Source organism: Halichoeres trimaculatus, unplaced genomic scaffold, assembly GCF_033239565.1.
Source record: "Halichoeres trimaculatus isolate MK-OKI-2021-1 unplaced genomic scaffold, fHalTri1.1 fHalTri1_scaffold_13, whole genome shotgun sequence".
In the NCBI taxonomy this organism is placed as follows: Eukaryota; Metazoa; Chordata; class Actinopteri; order Labriformes; family Labridae; genus Halichoeres; species Halichoeres trimaculatus.
The window spans coordinates 23259556-23271889 of record NW_027437191.1 but is presented as its reverse complement, the minus strand read 5'-3'; the positions used below and the strand labels follow the sequence as shown (position 1 = coordinate 23271889).

Here is a 12334-nt window from a genome sequence, read left to right as displayed (position 1 = left end):
GCCCTTTACAGCTGACCTTGTATCTAGTCACTGGTGCTTTCATGAGTGCAGAGTTTTTTTCTTTACCTTGCAGCCTTTGTTCTTGTCATTGCTGCTGCTTTGTCCGCCCGCAGAGCATGGCGAGCACGGCTCCTGATGGTAGTACATGCCGCCCTGCAGGCCGCTGTAGTGACAGCATCCGTACGGTGACGGGAAGTGTGAGTACCACAAGTCATCAGCCAGCGGGCACTTTGGACACGGGTAGAGGAGGCCTTTCCCCTGATTCTTCTCCACGCTCACTTTGGGGTTCCTCATCCATCTTCTCACCTGGGCGAGAGGAAAAAGATGAAGACAGGAGTTAAAGGGATGAAAACAGCAGCTGTCTCCTTCACTTTTTAAAAATCTTTTTATTCACATGTTTTTAGAAAAACCTACGCAGGTGTCTCACAAATACACACACACTGTCACCCCGCCAGCTGCCCCTTTGATCAGAGGAGGAAGACTTTCTTGTGTTATCCCTGATTACATGCCACACACACACACACACACACACACACACACACACACACACACACACACACACACACACACACACACACACACAAACAGATGCACTTCAAAGTGAGGCAGATTGGCTCTCTGTGCCAAGTTGAGCACATGAATCAGGCAAACACACTCAACACACACACACACCTGATGCATGTTAATGCCACCTTCAAATATGATGAAGAAATTCTGAGTTCCCAGTTCCATGACTTGCTTTAACGTCAGAAAAACACAGACTTTAATGAATAAACAGTAATTAAAGCTCTGTGCTAACAGATGTCCACATTCAGCAGTCGTTGAGAACAAACAATTAGAGAGGCATTGGGCTCAGTGATGAAATATAATCAACATGTGCAGGTTGGTGCATGCATACGCCTCCCCAGTACAGCAGCGCCACAGGAAAACCTGAGATCCAACAGAAAATTGGAAACATGGTGGGAGAGAAAAGCAATATTTTAAAGAGAGTCTGTGTGAAATTCTGCAAACACACTCTGCAGGGACTCCAGCCTGTGTGACTGAGCAGCAGAGTCCAGGCAGATGTGACTCTCTCTCTCTCACACACACACACACACACACACACACACACACACACACACACACACACACACACACACACACACACTGAGACTGGATGCCTGAGTCGAAGGGAAGCCAGACAGCATGTCAGAGCACGTCGGGGTGCGAGGAAAACAAACAGAGAATCCCTCCAGCAGGTCAGCACACAAATAAAGCTACCAGAGTGAAAAAATACGACCACACAGAAAATAACAAGACAGTGACTTTACTTCCAATTAGAGGAATTTCTGCTCTGGGTTCAATTGTCACATTCAAAGGAGGATGAGAAATATTTGCCTCCTGGATCAAACAGGGAGCTGTTTTTCTGATGTTTCACACTGATGATGAAATGAATAAAAGGTGACATCCGGTGCAAAACACTCAGTCATGTCGGGCACAGCAGGGTATAAACAATATTTCCCCTCCTGAAGACACGGCTGCATTACATCATCTTTGTCAGAAATTTCCATTCGCATGTGCAACAAGTATTTCCTAATCCACCTGGGGTGTGTGCAGGATTTTTGGGTTGTTTTGACCCAACCTTAAAGAGGGGGTATTGTGCCTTTTCTTTGTCTTTATTCTGTCCCTGCTTTGAAAACCCCTACCCCTCTGATTGGTCAAATCTCTTTTGGCTTGTCAGGGGGCAGAGTTTTGGGCAGACCTTGGTGTTTGAGGCCCATCCCTCCAACAGCGGATAGTGTGGTCTAGGATAAAAATTGTTGTGAAGTGTTGCTTCATGATATAAAATCCCTTAAAAATCATAGTTAAAAATCTTTTATTCTGTGCGCTAACTCAAGGAAACAAATCTTGTTTTTTTGTCAAGATAATGAGAAAACTTGTCTCATTATCTCAGAAGCTGAATGTTGTGTTCTTGCAAAGGCTCAAAGTAACAAACAAACACGTTTTAATTACTCTGTAGAAAATTATCTGGGGAAAAAAAAGTTTTGTTTTTTCAAGTCAACATATTAGATTGGCTCTTTATATTAAACTAAACAAAATTAGTTGTTCTGAGTTAAAGAGAAAAGTAGTTAATGATCCCAAGAAAACAACAGAAATTAATTTCTTAAATTTAGGAAATTAGATTTTGTATCAAGATATAAAAATTTAATTAACTAACTGGTTTGGAAAAAACAAGATTTGTGTTGAATCATGTGGGAAGCAGCAAAAAAAAAGACAGCTTGGAAAGATTGACTTTTATAACTGCAAAGCACTATTTATTAAAGAGAGGGTATTTTACTTTTGCAGGATTACACTGTCCTTAGAAAAACTGATTTAATTAATCATTATATATATATATATATATATATATATATATATATATATATATATATATATATATATATATATATATATATATATATATATATATATATATATATATATATATTTTTCTGATTGGCCAGCCAGGGGGCTGAGCTAATTATGGCAAACATCCTACTGATTTTATTTTTGAAATTGCCTGTGAACTTGTTATTTTGAGAAACTGAAAATAATTAAACATTTTTACACATGACCATTTAGGGCTTCTGTAGGGATTCTGAGCATAGATGCCAATGATGATGCAATGCTGTTGAAATTAAGTTCAGACATAGTCAATCACACCTTTAACAAAGCTCAGGGGTCGGCTGCTCTGAGATTTTCACGTATTGTTCAACAATACATAAGTGGAAACAGAAAAACTGGTGTGCAGGGTTCAACAACTCCATTCAATCAAAGCTGACCCTTGACTCCATACTGACATTCATATAGGCTCCCCAGCTCCAGGGTAGTGACTGGGTACAATCTGAACAGCTCACCTGCCTATCACAGGCCTGACATGCAAAGACAAACAACCATCTATGCACACATGTACAACCACCGAGAGTTTAGAGAAACTAATCCACCTGATGAGCTTGTGTTTGGACCGTAAGGACCCTCACGTGCACATGTTGAACATGCAAACGCCTCAGAAATATTTCAACATTTCATATTTGTAAGTCTACGTCACATTCAGTGCAGACTTCACCTGAACCACGGAGTCCAATCGCACAGATAAAAAGCACACAAACACAGACACTGCTATTGATTTTATCCTCTCTTCTATCTTTTCCTTCCTCATTTGTATGACACTAAGTGCTCCGTCTGGACTCGTGCTCTCCCTGTTATATAATTAGGCTTATTTGGGCACAAATAGAGACACAAATAAACCCTGAGCAGCAGCAGAAGCAGGCATTCATACTGATTTGGGGCTGGGTGCTGATGCGTATCTGGAAGCTTCTGGATGAGAGGATGGATGGATTTATTCAGAAATATGCAAAAAGAAAGAAAGATAGATGGAAAGATATCTTAAGGCTCTTGAATACATTTAAACTGATTCCCATGGGAGAATCACGCAGCAGCAGAGCCACATGCCTGTGGGAGTATGTGTGTGTGTGTGGGTGTTAACATAACACAATCTGCCCAAGTCATCAGTGATACACACCATACTGTACACCATCTGAGACCTACACATTATCACTTTGGACAACCCCGCAGCGAGCAAAAACACACAACATGAAGAGAAAAGTGTCAAAAATTTCCCCAGCAACGAAGCAGCAGCACATTTATCAACGCAACAATGGTTGATTTGTCCCTTTCCTGGAACATCTTCACTCCCAGAGGCTTTAAATGTGCTAAACTGAACACAATAACCTGAGCAATAAAGCCTGACTATATCATCTGACATCTCTTTTTATATTACATAGTTTGGATAATGGGAAAAATAATGTTGCACAATATTCCCAAAGCAATACAGCGGTTATTGAGTGAGTGCATCAGCACCGCTCTCCATCACATGCTGGAAGTAATGTGAGTCATTTCCTTCCTGTCGTGCCCCACAGTCTTAGTACGCCGTGTTCTCCTTTGATCTCATGTAAATCAACGGCAAATGATGCGGCGTTGAGGAAGCACAAAGTTAAATGGTTTGTTTTCAGTGAGAGCTGCATTATTTACATTAAAGAGGGATATTGAGCTTTTTTTAAGTCTTAGTTCTGTCCCTCTGGTTTCCCCGTAGTATCTGTGCAAGATTTACATCTCAGTAAAATCTTATTTTTTCTCCCTCTGGTGTTTAAGAAAACCCTTATTTTAGCCTTTGTCTGAAACAACTTTTTTTTTGCTGCTGTCTCTTTAAGACTCTTGCTCCAAAACCCCCCTTCCCTCTGATTGGCCAGCGAAGTGACAGTTATCCCAGAAAGACAAGATAAATCATTGCATAATCTCATGAGAGAGACAGTAAAACATATGTATTGATTCCTTTTTATGATTTTTGTAACAAATAGATTGTCTGTTATAACTATACAGCACTAACTATATGAAAGAGGGGTGTGGTGCTGTTTTTTAGGCTTTTATTTGTTCTGGCTTCAAAACAACCCTCTATTTCTCCTACTGGTGTTTCTGCTGGTTGTCTCTTCAAGGCCCCCCACTCCACAAACCCCCTTCCTTCTGATTGGCCAGCCCTCTAGAGGCTTGTCAGGGTGGAGCTATTAGCAGAGTTTGGTGTTTGAGGCCCCCCAAAGTGTCACCAAGCAGTGAGAAGATACTCTAGCAATGACCTCATCATTTCAGCAAGTCTTGTAAGGATCTTGTTAACAGGTGCTCACTTTTTGGTTTGAATTTGGATTAATCACTAACTTAACCCTCTTTTTAACCAAGACACTGTCATTCAAACTACAAAAGTAAAGGTAGTTACCAATTAATTACTACCTGCTAGGCTATGTCTTTATATCAAAAATGCAATGACACTTTAGTCTTAAAGAAAACCTGACCTTTGCTCCCTGAAGCTAACTAACACCAACAGCCCAAGGTGGTTACAGCATCTAATGTCAAAGTGGAATAGTAATCACAGCCGAGTCCGGCTACGTGTATGTGTTTCTTTCAGTAGTACGAATATGAGTGCGATCATATGTATCATGACTTTTTGGCTGGAATGAAGATTTCTGGATTTCTGTTGGCCTAAGCAATGTGTCATCTGTGAACAATGACATTGTTTGAGCGTTAATGTGGATGTTCAGACTTAGCATGTGCAGACTTGCAAACTTCTACATATTCATATGTTGGAGAAATCTCTGAATCTTGACAAGATCTTGACGAGACTTTGAGGAATGGTGACATCGATTAAGGATCTCCTAACTGCCTGGTGATATTTTAAAGGGCCGCGTACACCAAGGTCTGCCCCTTGAAAGGCCTCCAGCGAGCTGGCCAGTCAGAAGGAAGGGGGTTTGTATTGGGGGAGCCTTAAAGAGACAGCAACTGAAATGAAATTTCAGACCCTGGCTGAAATAAAATTTTTCTAAAACACCAGAGGGAGGAAAATTAGGAGTTTTTAAAAAGTTGTTGATTAATATAAAGATACTACAGGGGCACCAAAGGGACGGAATAAAGACTAAAGAAGCACAATACCCTCTTCTTTTCAAACAGCCAACTCTACCAATGTTTACAGGTCCCTAGTGGGCATCTTCGGTGGAGGCAGTCAACGTTAAAATGAGATAGATGTCAAATTCTGCTGGATATCTCTCATTAAACTTAGTCAGAGCAAAACAACAAGACCAATTTCAATTTCAGTATATTCTACAAAAATGTGCTAAAGTTAAGTTAGATACCTGGATCACTTTAAATGTAAAAACACCTGCTGTACTGAAGCAGTGCCTGAACGTCAGCCTCTCTGTGCATTTTCTTAGCCTCCAAAACGCTGGATCCTACTTTTGTTTTCAGAGAAGTCAGCATGAAACTCTTAAACTACAGGAACCTTTAAGGTTACGCAGTCTTGTGACAGCACTGCAGCATAATGCAGGAAATGCTGAGCAGATCTTAACTACAGGACCCGGTCCTCTCAGTGATGTCATGATAGCAACACAACACACACTTGTGGTTTCTGCAGAGCAACAGTATACAAACACACACACACACAGAGTAAACACACAGGTAAACACTGAGCCAAATGTTGCACCTGATTAACACGGCTTAGTTTTCACAATGACATCACCTCTGAGAGGGTACACTCCGGCTGTGACACCTCCTCTCTCAGCCAACACACCTCTCACTTTGGCAGTGTGGGTGCGTGAGTGTAGGCGCATGCATCCACCCTAAAGTGTGTATGAGTGTGTGTGTGTGTGCCTGTGTGTGTGAGAGAGGTCTAAACTCACCTTCCTCTTAACAAACTGGAAAGCAGAGCACTTCTTAAAGGAGAAGGCAGTCTTCTCTCCTCCGCCACCTCCTCCTCCTCCTCCACCGTTCACCAGCTTCATGGCCGACACCGGCACGCCGCTTGCTTCTGTAGATCCCAGGATGACGGAGAGACTGAGAGGGAATCAGAGAGAAAGGGAGGGAGGGAGAATTTTTGAGGCGGCTTGAGCAGGGATGAGGCTCGGGACAGCAGATATGAGAGGGAGAGGAGGATGCGAGGAGGAGGAGAGAGGAGGCTGATGGATGAAATTTAAAGGATGCTGCTGCAACAAAATAAGCTCAGGAGTAAGAAAGTAGAGGAAAAAGTGATGGAGGAGGAGGAAAGGTGGCAGCTCCTGTTGCTGCATGCTTTGTTTACACACAAAACACCTTTAAACTGTCTTATGTATGTGTGTGTGTGAGCTGTGTCAGTCTTTACAAATGAAGCAAAGTGTGTGTTTGCATGCATGCATGCATCCTTGCTTACCTTTGAGCTGCTGTGTTCTCTGGTCCCCCCCTCCCCGATCCTGCTGCAGCCTGTTTTCAATCCGAAAACCTGGTCCCAGATCTCCTCAGTCACAGGTGTCTCCTCTCTGCTGCCACTGAAGGAAACACAGATCTGATGAAGAGAAGGAGGATTTTATACCCAGAGAAGAGGAGGGAGAGTCTGCGAGGATGTCACCATCAGCTGAGAGAGAAAGAGAGTGTGTGTGTCCGTGTAAACAAACACCAAGAAGTGTGTGATGCTGTGTCCAGCTGCAGTCCTCCAGCGCTACTTTATCAATGAAAGGCTCCGCAGTGAACAGATGCTGCCTCCTCCCCCTCTCTTTCTCTCTCCCTCCTGTCCCTCACCACCGCTCTGCCCTCCCCCTTTCCAGCCTCCCCTTCATGGTTCTGCTGCAGTCGTTTCTGGAACCACGACCTCCATCTCGTTCTTCTTCTCTTGTCTCATAAATCCTCCCGGTGTGAACAGAGGATGCTCAAAATATCTCCACCACAGAGTGACTGTGTGTGTGTGTGTGTGTGTGTGTGTGTGTGTGTGTGTGTGTGTGTGTGTGTGTGTGTGTGTGTGTGTGTGTGTGTGTGTGTGTGTGTGTGGTAGTGTGTGAGTGGGGGGGTTGTTAATGTAGTGTGTTATCTTTCCTGTCAGCTGAGGTCCAGCTGGATTTGACACATGCTTGCAAACACACACACACATGCACACACACCTCATCTTCTGTTTAATTTCTTAATGTGGCACTCATGATAACAATGAATCATGTTACTACACCACCTGAGAGAGACGCTAACACCCCTCAAAGTTGTTGAGAAATTTGTTAAAGTATTAAAAAATTAAACGTTCTTCGGTATCACACCAATCAAAGCTAATATTTATAGATTTCTCTCACGAATGATGTGAAAGTAAGACTAAATCTGACCTTTGCTGGCTGCGGCTAACTAACGCCAACAGCCCGAGGCTGTAACAGCAGCTAATGTCACAGTGTGACCTGAATCATAATCACAGCCAAGTCCCCAAAACAAACCACTCAGCACTCTTTAGCTCCTGTCAAACATGACTGAGATTACAGGGAGCTTTAAAGAGGGGGGAGTCCTGGTTTCCCATATTTTAAACTTGGATTTAAAGAAACATTTCCAAATGTTAAGACTGAATGCGTAAACATTTTTGAACCTTTATGTATTCATTTGTTGTATAAATTCAGAAATCTGTCTGTAAGCTGATAAAAGGCTCAAGTTTAGAAATGGTGTGAGATCTGACGAGCTCCACCTGAAATGATGACATCATCAAAGGTTCTCCTTACTGCTTTGTCCCACTTTGGAGAGGCCTCAAACACCAAAGTCTGTCCCTGACAGGCTTCCGTAGAGTTGGCAAATCAGGGGGGGGGTTGTGGAGAATAGAATAGAATAGAATAGAATAGAATAGAATAGAATAGAATACATAGAGTAGTCCAATAAGTGTCAACTTAAAAAAAAAAAAAAAAGGCGATCAAGTTCTCCACTCATCCACCACCTCCACAGGGTCCAGGACTGAGTTGGACTTCTTCCCCAGTCAGTTCAGTCCCACTCCTCTGTATCCTGCCCACTCACAGCAGCTAAAATCCTTAATGTTAGCTCCATGTCTGTGAAAAGCATGATGCTACTCTTCCCTCTGGTATTCCCTTGGTGCTAGGTTAGCACGGCTAGCTCGTCCATCTTATTGGAGACAAATCTTACAATCCCCATAACTATGAATGGAAGAGCAGGTCATTGTTGTCTTTTCTTTTCTTTTCTCACACTGCAGTACCAGCACGTCATCCTCATCTCCTTCTCCTCAGCTTATCAGAAACAACGGCCCTAGCACCAGTTAGTATCCTTATGCTACAAGCTGCTAACAGCTGAACTCTTATATTCAAATGATGCCACAATGGTTCCATGTAGGATTTCTGAACAAACACAGGAGCAGAGTAAAGTAAAAACACAGCTTCAAACATAACCAGTGGGGAGCAAAAGACAAATTCTCTGATAGACTTATGTGTACAAAGTTATTGCCTTCTTAATATATGAAAATACTTCAAATAGCAAGGCCTGCCATTAGCTTCACCCCAATGGCCTTCAGAGAACTGGCCAATCAGGGGGAAGGGAGTATGTTGAGCAGGAAGCCTTAAAGACACAGCAGCTAAATAACGGATTCCAGATAGGGGGTGAAATGAGTTTCTGAAACAACAGTGAGTGAAAAATAAAAATTGAGCTGCAGGTCACGTAAAGATACTACAGAGGCCCCAGGTGGACATCAAATAGATTTAAAAAGCACAATGCCCCCTCTTTAACTCAGTAACTTACTCTGAATCTGGAAATGTATCTAGTTACTGTGCTCCAAATTTGTGAAATTACCTTTAGCAGACCCTAAAAACAGACAATGTTTTGTTTTTTTTTTACATTTCAGGATTATTTTTGTTAAATTCCTTTGTCGAAATGTACAATTGAGGGGTAACCAAGCGTTGCTGAGGGTGGTCAGTTTGGGTTTGTTTAAGTTGTAAATGAGAGAAGCTTCGATGATTTTCAAGGCTTAGGTAAAGTTTATAATGGTAATTATGAGCTTATCTCTGCTGATTGAGCTTGGGTCTGTGCAGTCTGGCATCAGTATGGCGTAGCAGTCCCATTGCATGCCCAGGATTGCATCCAATCTCTTTTCCATGTGGTTCCTCACTCTCACCCTGTTTTCAACTGTATGCACTGAGTAAAGGCACAAAAAGCCAGAAAAAAAGAAAAATTTTAAAAGATTGTTTTTTGCGAATTGCTAGCATAGGATGAGTGCTTAACATCCTTAATTTCTTTTGAAGTTGTCTAATTTCCACTACCTGAGCAGAAGCTGCTGCATATGCATACTTTTCCAGTATGAATGAGATACATTGAAATAAACCTGTGTTTTTATTTGATATGGTAAAATTTCATTTTCTGTTGCTGCATCCATCAAAACAGAAGCAATTAAAGAGCAAACACCAAGAGGCCAATAAATCAATGGGAGGGGAAACCACCTCTGTGTGAATTAAAGGTGCATCTTAATAACACCGGGGTTAGCATTCTGCAGGAATTAAACTCTTATTACACAGGCTGAGTCTCAGCAGATGTAGTTCCCCCTCACTGGGGGGGAAACAATGACTGTGCAGTATTCACTGTAATCAGGATCAGTTGGAGGCCCAATCAGCGGTGACTCAGCGGTAATGATACGGAACAATGATCGCTGAAATCAGCTTTTGAGCCGAGAGGGAAGACTGTAATTTAGGAACGGAAGCTGTGATGCTTTCTTTTAGCTCTTATAGTTGATCTACCTGCAGGATTGCTCCTTTAACCTTCACATGCTGCACCAAATGTCTCTTTAATTCTCCTCTTATTGCATCTGGTTCAGGAAAAAAGGTCTAAAATACTATTTCCGGGTGTAAACATCCAAGCTGCAGTGCTTTCCTTTGTTGAATTCAGCTGTAAAAGTAAAAAATAAAAAAGAGAGTTTGTGAAAAGTCTCCTCTGAGTTTGAAGGGTTTTTAGGGTGCTATTTTATAATCTGACAGCAGCTACAGTCTTATATAACAAGAACAATCCCTCTCTCAGATATATATAATATATTATATATACTGCTCTATGGCACATAAATTATTCTGCAATCTCCCAAAAGATCCTCTTCTGCTTTTGAGGTTTTAAAACACAGCTGGTGAATAATTGATAACAAGGATGCTTAAATGTTTCAGAGAATCGCCGAAATGATCACATCGTCAATAATTTATGGCTCCTCCTCCAAGTGAGTGTGATGGAGTAAAGTATGGTACACAAAGCCTCCAGCTGTGAAGAACACATGATACAGTGCAGGGGGGAAGTGTCAGAACTGATTATTTGCAGAGAAGCATCACAGGCGAGAACTTTTACTGGAGAGCCAAATGAGGCTGTTTTAAGTCCATGTGATGGTCAGAGGTGATGCACATCTGATATCCCGGACTGCTAATGAGCTCCGCTGGGCATGTTTTGATCGTACACAGAACAAGACCTGCTGGGGTGGGGTGGTGGGGGATCTCTGATAATCCTTCTTAGTCCGTTCAGAGAGGAAAAGCAGCTCTTTTTGACTCGACTGGGGTTGTCTGATGAAACTTCTAACGGGGGGGGGGAGAACTGACAGTGCAAACATAACTCATGCTGTAAGAAAATGTTTTCTGTTACATTATCCAGGATGCTTGTTTTTAATTTTTAAAAACTCCTGAAAAATACAACACGGGGATCCAAAAGTTTGTTTTTCCCAGACTGTTTTCAGAGTTTCTGTTTCTTGTGGGTTTGTCTCTGCAGCTTTGAGATGAATCACAGTCTAAAGATGGTTGGATCCAAAAAGCAAAACAGACCTGACCTCAAGCAGAGTGATGACTGAGTGACTTACAAAGAGATACTTAACCATAGGATATGATATCACATGATACAGCATGTTGGAATACAATACTGTTCTATATGGTGCTATAAGATACACAATGCTACACTGCACTGTAATATAACTGCACATAATACGACAAGCTGGGATAGGCTAAGATGTGAAACAATGCATTATGATACTATAGGATAGTGTGATGTGTCACAATCAAAATGATGCAAAATAATTTGACATATGATTGGTCATGTAATGATGTGTCAAAATATCAAGCCCCCTCCTTAATTTCGGCTTGGTACTGGCAAAAATGACACAAAAGAGACATGCACATGTGTAATTCATTTGTATGCAGTCATCTGCCCTGGCTGAGGCTGAAAGAGACTGCTGCGTGAGGAGGACTTGACTGACTGTAAGTGTTTTGGATAGGGGAGAGGCTTAGCATCCGCAGATCAAAACATGCTTTTACATTAGAGTCTCCAAACTCCAGAAAAGTCACCAGATTTGGTGATTTTTTTAATCAAAAAAGCCAACGTTAGGTGGTCTAAAAAGTCACTGAATGAAGGAACTTTTCAGACCACTCTAATGTTTGTTTGTTTTTTTGCTAAGTTGGAAACAGTCGCAGTTTTATCTAACACATTCTTTACACCATCATCAGAGCTCACACCAGATTTAAAGTGTTCCCATAGAGCAGATCCATACAATGCCACAGACACATCCTCCAACTCTGACTGCCTCTCTACTCGCCATGTACACACACCTCCCTCCTCAACTGTCCTGATATACTCTCTCACCTAGCATTGCACATGCATATGATCAGAACTACACACATCAATCCAAACTAAGTCATACTACAAAAGAAAAAAAAACACGATCTGAATAGCACACACCTCAAACCGTGCTAGGTAAACCAAATGGTTTGGATATTTTTCATGAAGCATTCCATCCCTGTAAGTCACGATATGATACCCTGTGAAAGGATGTTGTAAGATACAAGGTGAGACTATGGGACAGGAGATGATACATTAAGAGATGATATGAAAGGAGATGATGAGAGGTGAGCCAACACGATAGGAAATAAGACAATATGATACAAGAAAATACAAGACTAAACAATATGATACTAGACGATACAAGTGGTAAATGGTAAAAATGGTAAATGGACTTGAGCTTATATAGCACTTTTCTAGTCATGGACTA

General features: G+C 41.7%; 1 protein-coding gene across 3 annotated transcripts in view; it reads right to left on the bottom strand.

The window, feature by feature from the left end:
- sgk1 (serum/glucocorticoid regulated kinase 1) overlaps positions 1-12334 on the bottom strand; it is a 93575-nt gene that overhangs the window by 41796 nt on the left and 39445 nt on the right. The window contains exons 3-5 of one of the 3 annotated variants that reach the window (XM_074684761.1): positions 6746-6877; positions 6240-6393; positions 67-306 (exon numbers count right to left, since the gene is read on the bottom strand). In XM_074684761.1, the coding sequence (XP_074540862.1) occupies positions 67-306; positions 6240-6341 (342 nt within the window). In that variant the 5' untranslated portion in view covers positions 6342-6393; positions 6746-6877. Of the gene's footprint in view, positions 1-66; positions 307-6239; positions 6394-6745; positions 7057-12334 lie in introns of those variants that run through there. The other 2 variants (XM_074684762.1, XM_074684760.1) reach the window with 2 other exon arrangements.